At 38.2% G+C, this 13,552-nt stretch overlaps 1 protein-coding gene across 1 annotated transcript in view; it reads left to right on the top strand.

Annotated features, from left to right (window-relative positions):
• Positions 1-13,552, top strand: part of LOC139480188 (synaptonemal complex protein 2-like) — a 54,128-nt gene that overhangs the window by 15,070 nt on the left and 25,506 nt on the right. The window contains exons 15-19 of the mRNA XM_071263219.1: positions 398-460; positions 911-1,196; positions 1,951-2,106; positions 4,611-4,701; positions 5,365-5,458. Of these exons, the coding sequence (XP_071119320.1) occupies positions 398-460; positions 911-1,196; positions 1,951-2,106; positions 4,611-4,701; positions 5,365-5,458 (690 nt within the window). The remainder of the gene's footprint in view (positions 1-397; positions 461-910; positions 1,197-1,950; positions 2,107-4,610; positions 4,702-5,364; positions 5,459-13,552) is intronic.

Raw genomic sequence — 13,552 nt, 5'->3', positions numbered from 1 at the left:
AATATTTAAGGATTTTCTTTTTTTAAATTAAAATCGAAATAAAAGGGAAACATGCTGCAGACTTTTTGATGATGTGGGTGGTGCCTGAGAACCAAGACTATTTTTTTTTAGCCTTAACCACTAGTCTGCAGCCTGAGTCTAGAAAAAATTTCTTTCAGTCTACTCTAGTAAACTATGCTAATAAAAGTCCATATATCAACACTAAAATCCAATGAAAATGATGTCAAGAAACAGGCTAGGTCTAGTAAACACAGACTTCTTGTGTAATAAAAATGTTTATGAAAATAAAACACAATCCTTTAACAATTTTCCTTCAGTATTTAGCAGTGGACATGAATCAGTGTTTGTTGGACATACTTTGCCATACCCAAAAGTATAACATTCTCTTAACTTTCAGAGGAAAGCTTCTGCCGTCATTTCACCTCTGCTATTGAATGTGCAGACAGATCACTATGAAGAGGTAGGAAGATATTAGTAATAGTTTACGCATCTATAATTACAATCTGTAAAGTGCAGGCCTTTTCAAAAGATTTAAATGCAAATTTTCAATACAGCCTGTCATATATGCAGGTATCCATTTTATAGCAAATTGGTATGAAGTTGTTATGTTGTTGTTCTGAACATGTACATGTATCTCACATACTTTCAGACATTTTTAACTATGAGTACTTACTTAGCATTAAGGATATGTGACTGATGATTAGTGACAGAAGCACATTTCTTTTTTCTTTGAGAAATGTATTAGTTTAGTACCACATTAGGTCCACTTCTTCAGACTCTAGATTTCTTGGGTGCCCATCAATGTGTGAATAGTTTATGATACAGTCCATATCTTTATGGAAAGTATGCTATGATGTAAAGCAACCCAGGCATTGTTACTGAAATCTTTTATGTTTCATGGAAATTTCAGAATGAATCTCCATTAGGCAGAAGGTTCGTACATGAAGGTCCTGTGACAACATTACAAGACAACTCACATGAAAGTCTTAAGAACCTCACTCCACTGCGCACGAAGATATCTGTGCCCTGTATACCCATGTCAACACCAGCCAGATCACTGTGCTCACAAGAACAAGAAGAGGAACATGTATCATCCGCACAAAACATACAGAAGAAACAGCATACAAGAACAGACAATAAAAGCAAAACATCCCAAACATGCCAACCATGCCAACCATCTAAGTCACAGTGCAAGGGTTTGTTTCCTTTGCATTTCAATGGTGTTGGTGGCTTGAAAGTCAGTGACATCTTGATGACTCATTTTCACACAGAAACATATAATCAATTATTTGGAAATAACTATATCATCTGATGTCATGAATTGTTTGTAACATCAACAAATTTTGGGATAAGTGAGTGAGCTTGGTTTAACACTGCTTTCAACACTGTATTTCAGTCATATCAAATTGTGTCAGCTTATTGTAGGAAGAAACCCAAGGAGATGCAGGTTTACCACTTTGGTGAAATCTATGATCATGGATGCCCTGTGGGGATTCTGAGATAGAAAGCCTCCTGTGACCTATGCTTGTTGTTAGAGGTGACTATATGGATCAAGCATCCAGTGGTCAGACTCTGCGACTTGGTTAAAGGTGCGGGATATTGCTTATTAAATCTATCACTAGTTTTCATGGCCCAGCTTCAATTATTTACTGGCTGTCGTCATTTAGCTGGTATATTGCAATTTATGGAATTAAGCTAAAAGAACAAACTAACTAGAACAGGTTTGAGTTTGTACCAAAGGATCTTGTCATAACTAAGGGAAGCAAGTCTGTAAAGTCAATTTCATCACCTCAGTCAACTAGGCCAGTTGTATCCCTAAAATTTGTCTTTCAAGTTATCAGACATTCTGTGGCTAGCATTTAGGAATTACTGTGTTTCGATAATAAGTTATTATGGTAATGCAGGAAAGCATTTGAGAATATTTTTTATCATTTCTTCATCTTTCTTCAGACAGTACTTTTGATGCACCAAAAACACCCAGTGACAAATATGTTAGGCCAAAGGTGAAGACACCAGTTGTGACAATTAGAGAAGGTTGCTCCAAGAAAATGAAGAAAAAGGGAAAACAAGATGAACAGAAAACAGATACACATGATATGCCATCAGGTGATTGCTGTTACTATTATTTCCTTATTTACTTTCAGTTTGGATTTAAAATACAAATATTATCAAAATGAATATAAGTGAACTTATTAACACACATTCTTTTAACAAAGTCTGCAAAAACGACTGTTCTCCAAGTTAGGTTGTATTCACATTCGTACAATTGATTGTAATATCTTTTTAACACTTGTCACTCACAATCATAAAACAAATAACAAATTACTAGCATTTTGCAATAAATACTAAATTTACATACACACTTTAAAAGCATTTGGTTCTGGCTCTATATGTACAGTTTCCTTAGTTGTATGTTCCTGTGAAGTTGTGACAAACTTTAAAGAAGGTGGTTGACTGGCCTATTGCAAAAACAACAAACATATGGGTAGGGTCGGCCATAAACAGATCAGTATTTATTCTGTCCCTACTTTCGAACTGATAAATTTATGTCAGTTATTACTATATGGAAACTATTTTCTTTTTATTCACAAAAGGTTTCATGCAGTGCTAAAATAATTCAACCAGGTATGGATACACATATGGAACATATAATGATGTTTCTGAGAGCTTCGCCACATTCACTATTATTAAATTATCTATTATCGATGAATTGCTAATGTCAGTAATCTCAGATATGGGGATCAATTCCCACACTTGTAGGTTAATTGGTACTAGAGTCACTGGCCCCTTTTGTGCTTATTTTACAAAGTGTTGTATTTAGTTAGATAAATCACTTTCCTTCAAGTAAGTGAGTATGGATTTACGCCAATTTTAGCACTGTTCCAGCAATATCACGGTGAGGATCACCAGAAATGGGCTTCACACATTGTACCCATGTGGAGAATCGAACCCAGCCGGGTCTTCATCATGACGAGAGATCGCTTTGACCACCAGTCTACCTGACCACCCTTCTCTCATTTAAGTCATGACTTAGCTTTAATAACAGCCTTCGCTATATGTAAAAGGTCATTGCCATCGGGATAACCTGCAGGCAGTAGGATTGCAGGCCTTTCCTATGTTAATGATAAAGTATATGTATTGGGGCCAAAATTATATATATTTGTACTGATCAAATGGTACTTCTTCATTCAAAAATCCAAACTTCAGATTGCGAGATGGGTAATGAACTACCTATTATGTCATCAATATGGAATGTTACTGTAAACAGCTTGAAGTGTGTGCTGTTTACATGGTTATGACAGGAACCCAGTCCATCCAAATATCTCAAGATAGTAGATATGATTTATATAATTATATATTAATTCATCTGTGAATGTTTAAGAAAATATCAATATGCAAGGGTTATACTGCGATACATGTATTGCTGACAGACATATTGCAATATACCAGTATACCAGCTATATTGCACACCCCTAGTAAAGAATAAAATAATATTAGGCTTATAGAAAAAACCCACTAATCTCGACTTAAAGTTTGGTCACAACGGCAAAATTTGACTCTTCTGATGTCCTTTTTGGGGTATCATTTATGTGTTTATAGGCTCTGATGCAAACCAATTTTTCCAAAATAATTTTAAAAAATAGATCTTTATATCACAAATCTTACATGACACACACTTTCTGCCTCCTTCATCTTACCGTCAGTTGCTTCAATAGGTCCAGACAATGTGTATTTTTTTGTCCCCCGCTGCGCGAAAGCGCGAAACGGGGGATATAGTATTCACGACCGTCCGTCCGTACGTCCGTCCGTACGTCCCAGCTGTTTGTTGCCGCGTTATCTCAAGAACTAAACACTGGATTGTCTTCATATTTGGAACTATGGTGGATATACAGACTCCGCAGACACCAGTCGGTTTTGGTGACCTTGACCTCATTTTCAAGGTCACAGCCGGCAAATCTGCTTTTGGAGTTGGAAAACGGTGTTGCCGCGATATCTCAAGAACTAATCACTGGATTGTCTTCATATTTGGAACTATGGTGTATATACAGACTCCGCAGACACCAATTTGGTTTTGGTGACCTTGACCTCATTTTCAAGGTCACAGCCGGCAAATCTGCTTTTGGAGTTGGAAAACAGTGTTGCCGCGATATCTCAAGAACTAATCACTGGATTGTCTTCATATTTTGAACTATGGTGTATATACAGACTCCGCAGACACCAGTCAGTTTTGGTGACCTTGACCCCATTTTCAAGGTCACAGCCGGCAAATCTGCGTTTGGAGTTGGAAAACGGTGTTGCCGCGATATCTCAAGAACTAATCACTGGATTGTCTTCATATTTGGTACTATGGTGTATATACAGGTTGGGGACATTTCGTCACTTTGTGACAAATACTTGTTTCTCTATTTTGTAATTGAACTGTATGGATATGATTACTTATTGTGAATTACCGGTATAAGACAAACTTCAATGACATATTGTCTTTTTCTACATGAAGTCTCTCTTTTTTTAAGGGTCAGGCCTCAAAACAGGTATGGGCCTAAATGTCCCAAATTGCTGCAAACATAATTTGTGAAGCAAGCCTACATGTTTATCCTTTTTTTGTCCAGATAAACGTGAAGATGATGATGTTATTCCAGATTCTTTGCCTACTTCAAATCACCAACACATAACAACTGCTGTCCATCAAAAGTCCCAGAGGTAAGATGAGTATGATATTCATTTATTATTGGTTCAACTAGTTGGTGTCTAATTGGTTTGATACAGTCTGGGCATACACTGTCATGTTGTCATACGTACCTCAACTGGCAGTTTCAAAAGTCAGCAGGAACACTGATAATGAAGCAAAAGTGGCAATATGTTTTCATTGAAACCATATAGTTTGGGCTATTTTAATTAACCTTTTCATTCACAAATTGCAATTAAAAATTATGCAGGGAGAGAAAAAAACATCAATTTTACTTAATTGCTATTTTTTAAAGGTGAAATTAGGAGGCCTGCTTCTGTTGTGTCTTACTAGAAATTATTATTAGAGTTAACAGGTAATGATCCTGATACATAATGTAGTGCAACACTTAGTTTATGAAACACTGTTCGAGGTAAAACTGCATAAATTTTATACAACAATGTTATTTTAAGACAAAACAAATACATTTACAGGTTGAATGATGGTATACATATCATAAAGCTTAAATGTTAGCAATTTGTAAACATTTGAATGTGCAGATATATTACAATTTGAAAAATGATGAGTATTGATTGAGTATAGTATATTATGTATTGTATCATTTATTTCAATATTGTGGTGTACTGATGATTCAATGAATTCTCTCTTTGAGTAATCAATATCGCTTTGTTTGAAAGGAATGCATGCTTAAGTGACAGCGGGATAGATTTGACTGAAGGTGATGCATTGCGACGTGAGAAGGGTGATGTGTTATCCAAGAGTCAAAGCAAGGTAGGATTTATATCTAATGTTTATTAGAGCTGCCATGGTCTTTTGAGACAAAATATTTCCATCTACTTTTTTGTTAATAGGGCGAAAACAATTACTGATATCACTCAAGAAATTTGAAGGTGACCTTTATAGAAGGCATAAACATCAGATATGAATGATACCTGAAACATTTATTTTTAACTGAAAGCTAAGTGAGCTTATGTCAGTCAATGCCTGTTTGTCCAAGTTGGGTTTGAACTTATCATGGAACTGTTCTGGGTGAACAATACCTTCCAAATGACGTGCTGGTTTACTTGGGGAATTAGTCAGCAAAGAGCCAGAGTCACAGGAGACTAATCACAATTTTATTTACAAGAACAATTAACAATTTACAATTTATGCTTAGATAATAACTGAGGGTGCCACAGAGAGTCGGTACACACTCTGGGCTGTGGGAGAGAGGTCGGCTTTGTAAGAGAGTCAAACCCCTTCTCTGCTAGAACTTGGCTACAGTATGTATTTAATGAAAGTTTGAACAATAGAAAGGAATGTGATTGGTTGATACACGATTGGTTGTGTCCTATGCTAAATGGATGGCTGGACAGAGGGGAATACTAAATCCTGTTAATCCTGTTGGACTGGCACTAATCTTGTTGACATATTTACTGGATGCTTGAAAGAGATTAGGGTGTCACTATAGATGAGCTTGTGTGGGGCTAATCCTTAATGCCCTATAGACGAGCTTGTATGGGGGCTAATCCTTAATGCACTATAGACGAGCTTGTACGGGGCTAATCCTTAATGAGTCTTAATTGAAGTAATGTTATTCTAATATACCCCGGTAGGTGATGACAGATATACTTAAATAAATATCCTTTGTCTGGGAGATGGGATCTTGATACCTTAGTCTAGCAACCATCTAAAAAGCTGTAACTGAAACTACTGATATTTTATATATGCATTTTACCTGATGATAATTATTACTTGCTAAACTATAATTATATGAAATGGTGTATAAATATTACACCATGATAACTCATAAAAGCACTTGATGTAGATCTAATTATTATAAGATAACTTAGTATAAATGTTAACCATGATAACTTCCCCTCCGTCTGAAAAAGTTTGGACCCCAAACGTGTAAAAATTAAAATAATTATGGCTTAGATGGACAATGTATTAAGTTAAACTGGTAGTATAGTAAATAACAATTATTATAGCGTCTCTTTGATATAAGGAAACATGATATAAAAATGCTGTCATCAGGGAATCTGGATGTGGAGCTGGCTTGTCTTGGCACTCTGTACTGGTGGTTTTATGGGTGATGTAGGAGGCCTTGAGTTCCACATCCTGGATTGGGGTTGCAAGATAGTAGGCTGTGTCCATGGAGGTTTTACATGGAAACAAAGAAAAGAGAGTTAGCATGTTCAAATAATATGTCATATATAAATACTTCCTCAGTTTGTCTGTATTAACTAGAAAATAAAACAAATATGATAATTATGATGTAAAAGATCAGTACATAATTATTACTAAACGGTGTCATGGCCAGGAAGAATGTATTGGCGGCAAATTACAAAAGTATATCATGAGAAAAATAGTAATATCCTTCTATTTTTGGATACAATCATTAGACGCATTATATATACATATATGTGCATGTGCATATAACAAGTGCATTGATTTGTTACATTAATACGGTATACAAAAGGTGTATATCATTGTTAGTTTTCATATCATTGTTAGTTTTCGTAACTATTTGGTTTGCCTTTTCTTTGTTTTGGTTCATTTCGGTTGTTAAGTTTTCTTTATTTGAGTTTGGTTTGTTTCGCTTTGATTTTCCTTCGGTTCAATGCGATATGGTTTGGTTTATTTTGCTTCGGTACGGTTTGGGTTCGCTTCGGTACGGTTTGGGTTCGATTCCCAGTATTGTTTGGTTTGTGCCATTTCACTTCGGTACGGTTTAGGTTCGCTTCGGTATGGTTTGGGTTCGATTCGTAGTATGGTTTGCTTCGCTTCGGTACGGTTTGGGTTTCGATTCGCAGTACGGTTTGCTTCGCTTCGGTGCGGTTTGGGTTTCAATTCGCAGTACGGTTTGCTTCGCTTCGGTGCGGTTTGGGTTCGATTCGCAGTATGGTTTGCTTCGCTTCGGTGCGGTTTGGGTTTCGGTTCGCAGTACGGTTTGCTTCGCTTCGGTGCGGTTTGGATTTCGATTCACAGTATGGTTTGCTTCGCTTCGGTGCGGTTTGGGTTTCGATTCGCAGTATGGTTTGCTTCGCTTCGGTGCGGTTTGGGTTTCAATTCGCAGTATGGTTTGCTTTGTGTCATTTCACTTCGCTTTTGAGATTGGTTGATCAGGTCAATGCTCAAAATTTGCTGTGATACAAATAACTCAGATGATCAGGCTGATGCCATTTGTTCTCAACTGGCGACCCATAGTGAAAGGACTGGACACAAGAAAACATAACAAGATACAGCTATAAGCTGTATCGTGATTTGCACCGTTTATTCAGGAGATTTTGTATTTTGATCAAGAATATGTTCAATTGGCAGCAATCGGTATATATGGGGAGTAGATCCTGGTATGGTCCATGGGGACTACTGTCTAAAATACGGTAGTTAAAGGTGTTGATGTTTCCAAAGTCTTTATGTGGAAAAATAACCCTTTTGGATTTATAAATTGGTGCTTCCTCTGGATCATATGGAGGATTATCTTCTAGACGGGACCAATTACGGAGATCGTTCCAGCTATCATCAAGGTAGCGCTGTATGAGGTGGGGAGGAACATTTTCAAAATGGCATGTGTGGACAGTATCAGGATGTTCTTTATATGAGACCTTGACATAGCAGTCTCCTTGAATAATTTCAATGCCCAGAACTCTTTCTATTATATGTTCTACTCTTCGTAGGTGTTTGGGAAAAAACGGATGTGGTTTGACATCTAATTCTATGCATGGTTTGGTGTTGTCTTGCTTGACATTTCCTGACATTGTATTCCCTGACAGAACATTGACTGATTTATTGTCTTGTGCTGATTCCTTTTGGTCGAAAAACTTATGATTCTTCAGTGGACGTTTTCGTCGTTTTCCTGACATACTTCTTTTGAGGTGAAATTCTCTCCGAATGGAGTCTGGAATGCTGCTGCCATACTCCCATGTGTTTCCTCTTTCTGGATCCTTCCATTTTACTCTGTAGTACATTTTGCCATTTGCTCTCTTGGAACTAACAATTGAGTGGATGTCCTCTGGATTGAAGACTTGAGGGATATCCTTGGTTTGATTACCTGATGTTGGACTTGGAGGTTGTACCTGGCTGTCGTCGGGTTGTTTTCTGGATTTGGGCTGGTGATGCTTACTATTCACTCCCCTTTTCCCTTTGTTTACCTTTTCATTTACCTTGGTTGGAGCACTAGGACCTGGTGTGGCATGATTTTTCTTCATTGTTGCCGTGGGACTGGTAGGTTTTTCTGTTGTACTTGAAGTTGAAGCAGGGTTTTTCTTCTTTGTTGGGGTCTTTTGCTTCGGACTCTTGTTGCTGGAAGTACCTGCCTTTGTTTTGGAATTGACCTTCTTACCTTTCTGTTGTGGAGGTGATTGATCAGTAGCCTGGTAAGTTGAACTTGTTGATGGGGAATTGTTGCTGTCAAACTGAGTATCATTGACTGGTTCCTCGTTGTCATCCATGACTCCTGAATCTATGTCACTGGGGTTATTGAGGTATGGTTCTGGAGGATACTGTGGACGATCAGCAGGATCAAAATATGGCTTCAGACGGTTGGCATGGACCAGTGGTTTGTGTATTTTGTCGTCAGAACTTCGGCGTAGTTTGTAGGTATAATTTGGACCTGTATGGACGATATAATAGCTACCATACCACTTTTTGGTTAATTTGTTGGAAAGGCCTTTTTCAACTTTTTGACAGTAAAGCCAAACTCTTTGACCTGGGGCGAATTCTGGTTCTTTAGCCTTTCTATTATATTGTTCTGAATACACCTCCTTAGCCCGAGCAGTGTTTTCAGCTGCGATTGTTCTAGTGATTTCAAGCTCCTCAAGCAAATTGGAAAGATAACTTTTGTTATTGTGGCCTAAATTTTCTTTTGGAATTAATGCTACATCTTGTGGAGCTCTCATTTCTCGGCCGAAAAGCATAACATATGGGGATTTTTGAGTTGATGAATTTGGAGCCATCCGATAGGCCATCATGATGCCAGGAATGAAACGGGGCCAATCATTTTGAGACTTGTTACAATAGGCTCTTAGTGACTGATTGATATAGGAATTGAGCCTTTCTACACAGCTGTTTGTTTGAGGATGGTATGGGCTGGTATGGGTAAATTTAATTGCCAAAAGTTCACAAATTGCTTTGATAAGTTTGGACATGAAGTTCTGACCTCTGTCTGAAATTAAGGTCCGTGGTGCGCCATACCGACAAAATATTTCTCTGACGAGAACATCTGCTACTTCTTTGGCTTCTTGGGTCCGAAGTGGAAAAGCTTCACACCATCTAGATGATGCATCTGTGATAACCAAAATGTACTTGTACTTATCTGGTGTTGTTGGCAGGGGACCGAGAATGTCAACGTGCCATCGGGTGAAGACCTCTTCTACAGGTAGTGGACGAAGTGGTGCCTTCTTGCCATGGTAGTGCCTCTTGGTCTGTTGACATACCTCACATGTCTGGACATAAGTGGCAATATCGCTGTACATTTTGGGCCAGTAGTACTTAGGTCTCATGGTGTTGTGCATCCTTTCTTTCCCATGGTGGCAACCGCCAAACTCTGAGTCATGATAGGATTGCAGGACTTGATTTCTGAGGGTTCTTGGGACTGCCAGCTGTTTAATGAACTTGTCTGCATGGCCTTTCTGTCTTTGTGGAACGAATCTGTATAGGATGCCTTCATCAATTTCAAAAGTATTGGCTTCGATAAGAATCTTTTGACGATCCTTTTCATTTTGTGGAAGGATATCATCCTCTTTGTAGTCAAAGATTTGGATGAAATCTGGACAAATCCTTTGTAGGTGATGTAAATTTGGATGTTCTTTTATACTTACTTCAACCAATGTGTCTTGGGTAACATCAGCATTTGTAGCATGTAATGCTGCAACAACATTAACTGGTACTGACTGATAATCCTCTTCATATTCAAAGGTGACTGACCAATGTGTTGTCTGTGTGTCTGATTCTAAGTGATTGACAATAGGTGTGCAAATATCCTCAGTCTGAGTTGTCTGTGTGACCCGTGTGGATGAATGGGTGTTTGGCAAGATTGTGGTATTGCTAGTTGATTTGCTTTGCTGAGTTGAAGTTACTGAGAAGACTGTTTTCTCAGCATCTTCTTCTGTCTGATCATTACAGTTAATATTTTCCTCATATTCCCTACGTGAGAGAGCATCGGCATTCCCATTGGCTTTGCCGCTGCGGTGAACAATGTCAAAAGTGTAGGTAGAAAGTTCCAAAGACCATCGCCCTAACCTACCTGTGGCATCCTTGATTGATTTCAGCCATTTCAATGCTATATGATCAGTGTAGACTGTGAATTTGGAATTTGCAAGGTATGGACGAAAGGATCTAATGGCTTCAACTAGAGCTAAGCCTTCCTTTTCTGTAATGCTCCAGTTCTTTTCGCTGCCATGTAGAGCTCTACCACCAAAAGCTATTGGATGTTCATTATTTTTCTCGTCTTTTTGACTCAAAACAAAACCTATGCTCATATCACTGGCATCAGTTGCAAGAAGAAATTCTTTGTCAAAATTTGGATACGCCAGAACAGGTGTATTACTCATAGCATGTTTTAGGGTGTTGAATGCCTGGTCACACTCAAGTGACCATTGGAACTTTGGTTTCTTTCCTACTTCTGCCTCTGAATGCTTCTTTAGCAAGGCATTCAGTGGAAGCGCTATGTGAGCGTAATTTTTCACATACTTCCTGTAGAAGTTTGTGAGACCTAAGAAGGAGCGGATCTGCTTTTGTGATTTGGGCACTGGAAAGGTTCTAATTGCTTCAATCTTTTTGTCATCAACTTGAACACCTCCACATGATAAAACATGACCCAGAAAAGAAACTTTGTCTGTTGCAAAATTGCATTTGGATGGCTTTAGTGTTAATTTTGCCTGTTTCAGATAGTAAAATACTTGCTCCAAATGTTGGAGATGCTCTTCAAAGTTTTTGCTGTAAATTATCAAATCATCAATGTAAATCAGCGCAACCTTAAAAAGCAATTTTCTTAGCACTTTGCTCATGAGCTGTTGAAAACAAAGTGGAGAATTTGTCAAACCTTGGGGCAAACGTTTGAACTGATAAAGGCCTTGATGGGTGACGAAAGCAGTTTTATGCTTTGAATCTTCATGTAATGGCACTTGGAAGAAGCCATTAGCAAGGTCTAAAGTTGAGAAGATCTTAGCTTGTGCATTGGCTATGTTATCAACAACATCATCAAAAACTGGAAGAGGCCATGACATTGGTAAAGTGACAGAATTCAACTTTCTGTAGTCACAAACAAATCTATATGAGCTATCACGTTTCTTGACTAGGATAATGGGAGCTGAATACATAGAAGTAGACTCCTCGATCAAATCATACTTCAGGAAATCATCTATAAGCTCTTCAGTGACTTTTTGGAGATGAGGGGATTGGCGATATGGTCTACACTTAACGGGTGGGTGGTCGCCAGAGTCAATGATATGCTGGTGCATGTCAGTCTTTCCTAAATCTGCAAGACTCGTTGAAAACATGTCTCTATTTTGTCCCAAGAATCTAAGTAGTCTGTGTCGTTGGTCTGGAGTCAGTTGTGTATTGGTCAAATCAAATCCTAATTCTTGTGCAATTTTAACATAATCCCTGGTGTCATTGTCTCTCTTCTCATTGTCGGTGTTAACGGTACTGATGAATGGTTGGTCAGAGCCGATTTCAAAAACAGAGTCTTTGTCAATGTAACTAAATTTGCCTACAACTGTACCCTTGTCAAGAACTTTTTCTTCTTGGGAGGGATTCATAAGCCTAAAGGTAGCAGTTTTGCTTTTCACTTTGGAAAGAGTTCTACCACCTGCTACTTCAGAATGAGCAGTGAGGGAAGCAATGGGTTCAATCAGGATGAGGGAATCCTCTTTGACCTCTGATAGTCTAACCTTGAAATGAATTTCACTCTGAGGGGGGATGTAAATCTGATCTATTGTTTTTGCTAATCCACTAATCTCTTGCACTGAATTGGCTATGAAATTGATATATTGCCTATCTGAGGTGCTGTTGTTAAGTATCAAGGAATGACAGCTATAATCTAAGACTGCATCATTGTCATCAAGGAAGTTCTCACCTAGTATCACTGCTTCTGGTAGTGTAGGCAGAACATAGAATCTTTGAGAAAATTCCTGATCCTCAATGACAAAATCTAACACAACTGAACCTAACACTTTATGCAATTCGCCGCCAACACCTTTAACCTGTGGAAAGGGTGAGTTTCCAAGAGTAAGGTTTTCAAAAGCTGTGCTCAGAAAAGCAGACGAAATACAAGAAATGGATGCCCCTGTATCTACTAAACAATTTGTTGTTTTTGTGCCAAATTTTGCCTGAATTACACTTTTGGCAAGGGGCGTAACTAAAGACACTGTTGGAATTTCACTTTCGAAGTTACTTTCCATACCAGACTCCATATTTGCCATGACACCTATTAGTATGTACCGTACTAAATTAAAGGAAGACAAGTAATCAACAATGTAGTACTTACAATATTTGAAGACTTTTTCTTCCTTTGTTGGTGTCTTTGGAGGAGTTGGTTGTCTTTAATCCAGTGTTGAGGTCAGAGGTAGATGCAGCTTGCTTGTTATTCCATCAGATGATCACGGTTGGACATGTCCTCCAATGGGTTCTTGTAGTTGGTTGTAGTTAGTTCCTGGACTCCGTGGTTCCGAAAACGATGATTCTCCGCCAAATTATCATGGAACTGTTCTGGGTGAACAATACCTTCCAAATGACGTGCTGGTTTACTTGGGGAATTAGTCAGCAAAGAGCCAGAGTCACAGGAGACTAATCACAATTTTATTTACAAGAACAATTAACAATTTACAATTTATGCTTAGATAATAACTGAGGGTGCCACAGAGAGTCGGTACACACTCTGGG

Source organism: Haliotis cracherodii, unplaced genomic scaffold (genome assembly GCF_022045235.1).
Source record: "Haliotis cracherodii isolate W230 unplaced genomic scaffold, xgHalCrac1.p SCAF_4, whole genome shotgun sequence".
NCBI lineage: Eukaryota > Metazoa > Mollusca > Gastropoda > Lepetellida > Haliotidae > Haliotis > Haliotis cracherodii.
The sequence above is the reverse complement of the archived record's forward strand: the minus strand, read 5'-3'. Positions and strand labels throughout refer to the sequence as shown.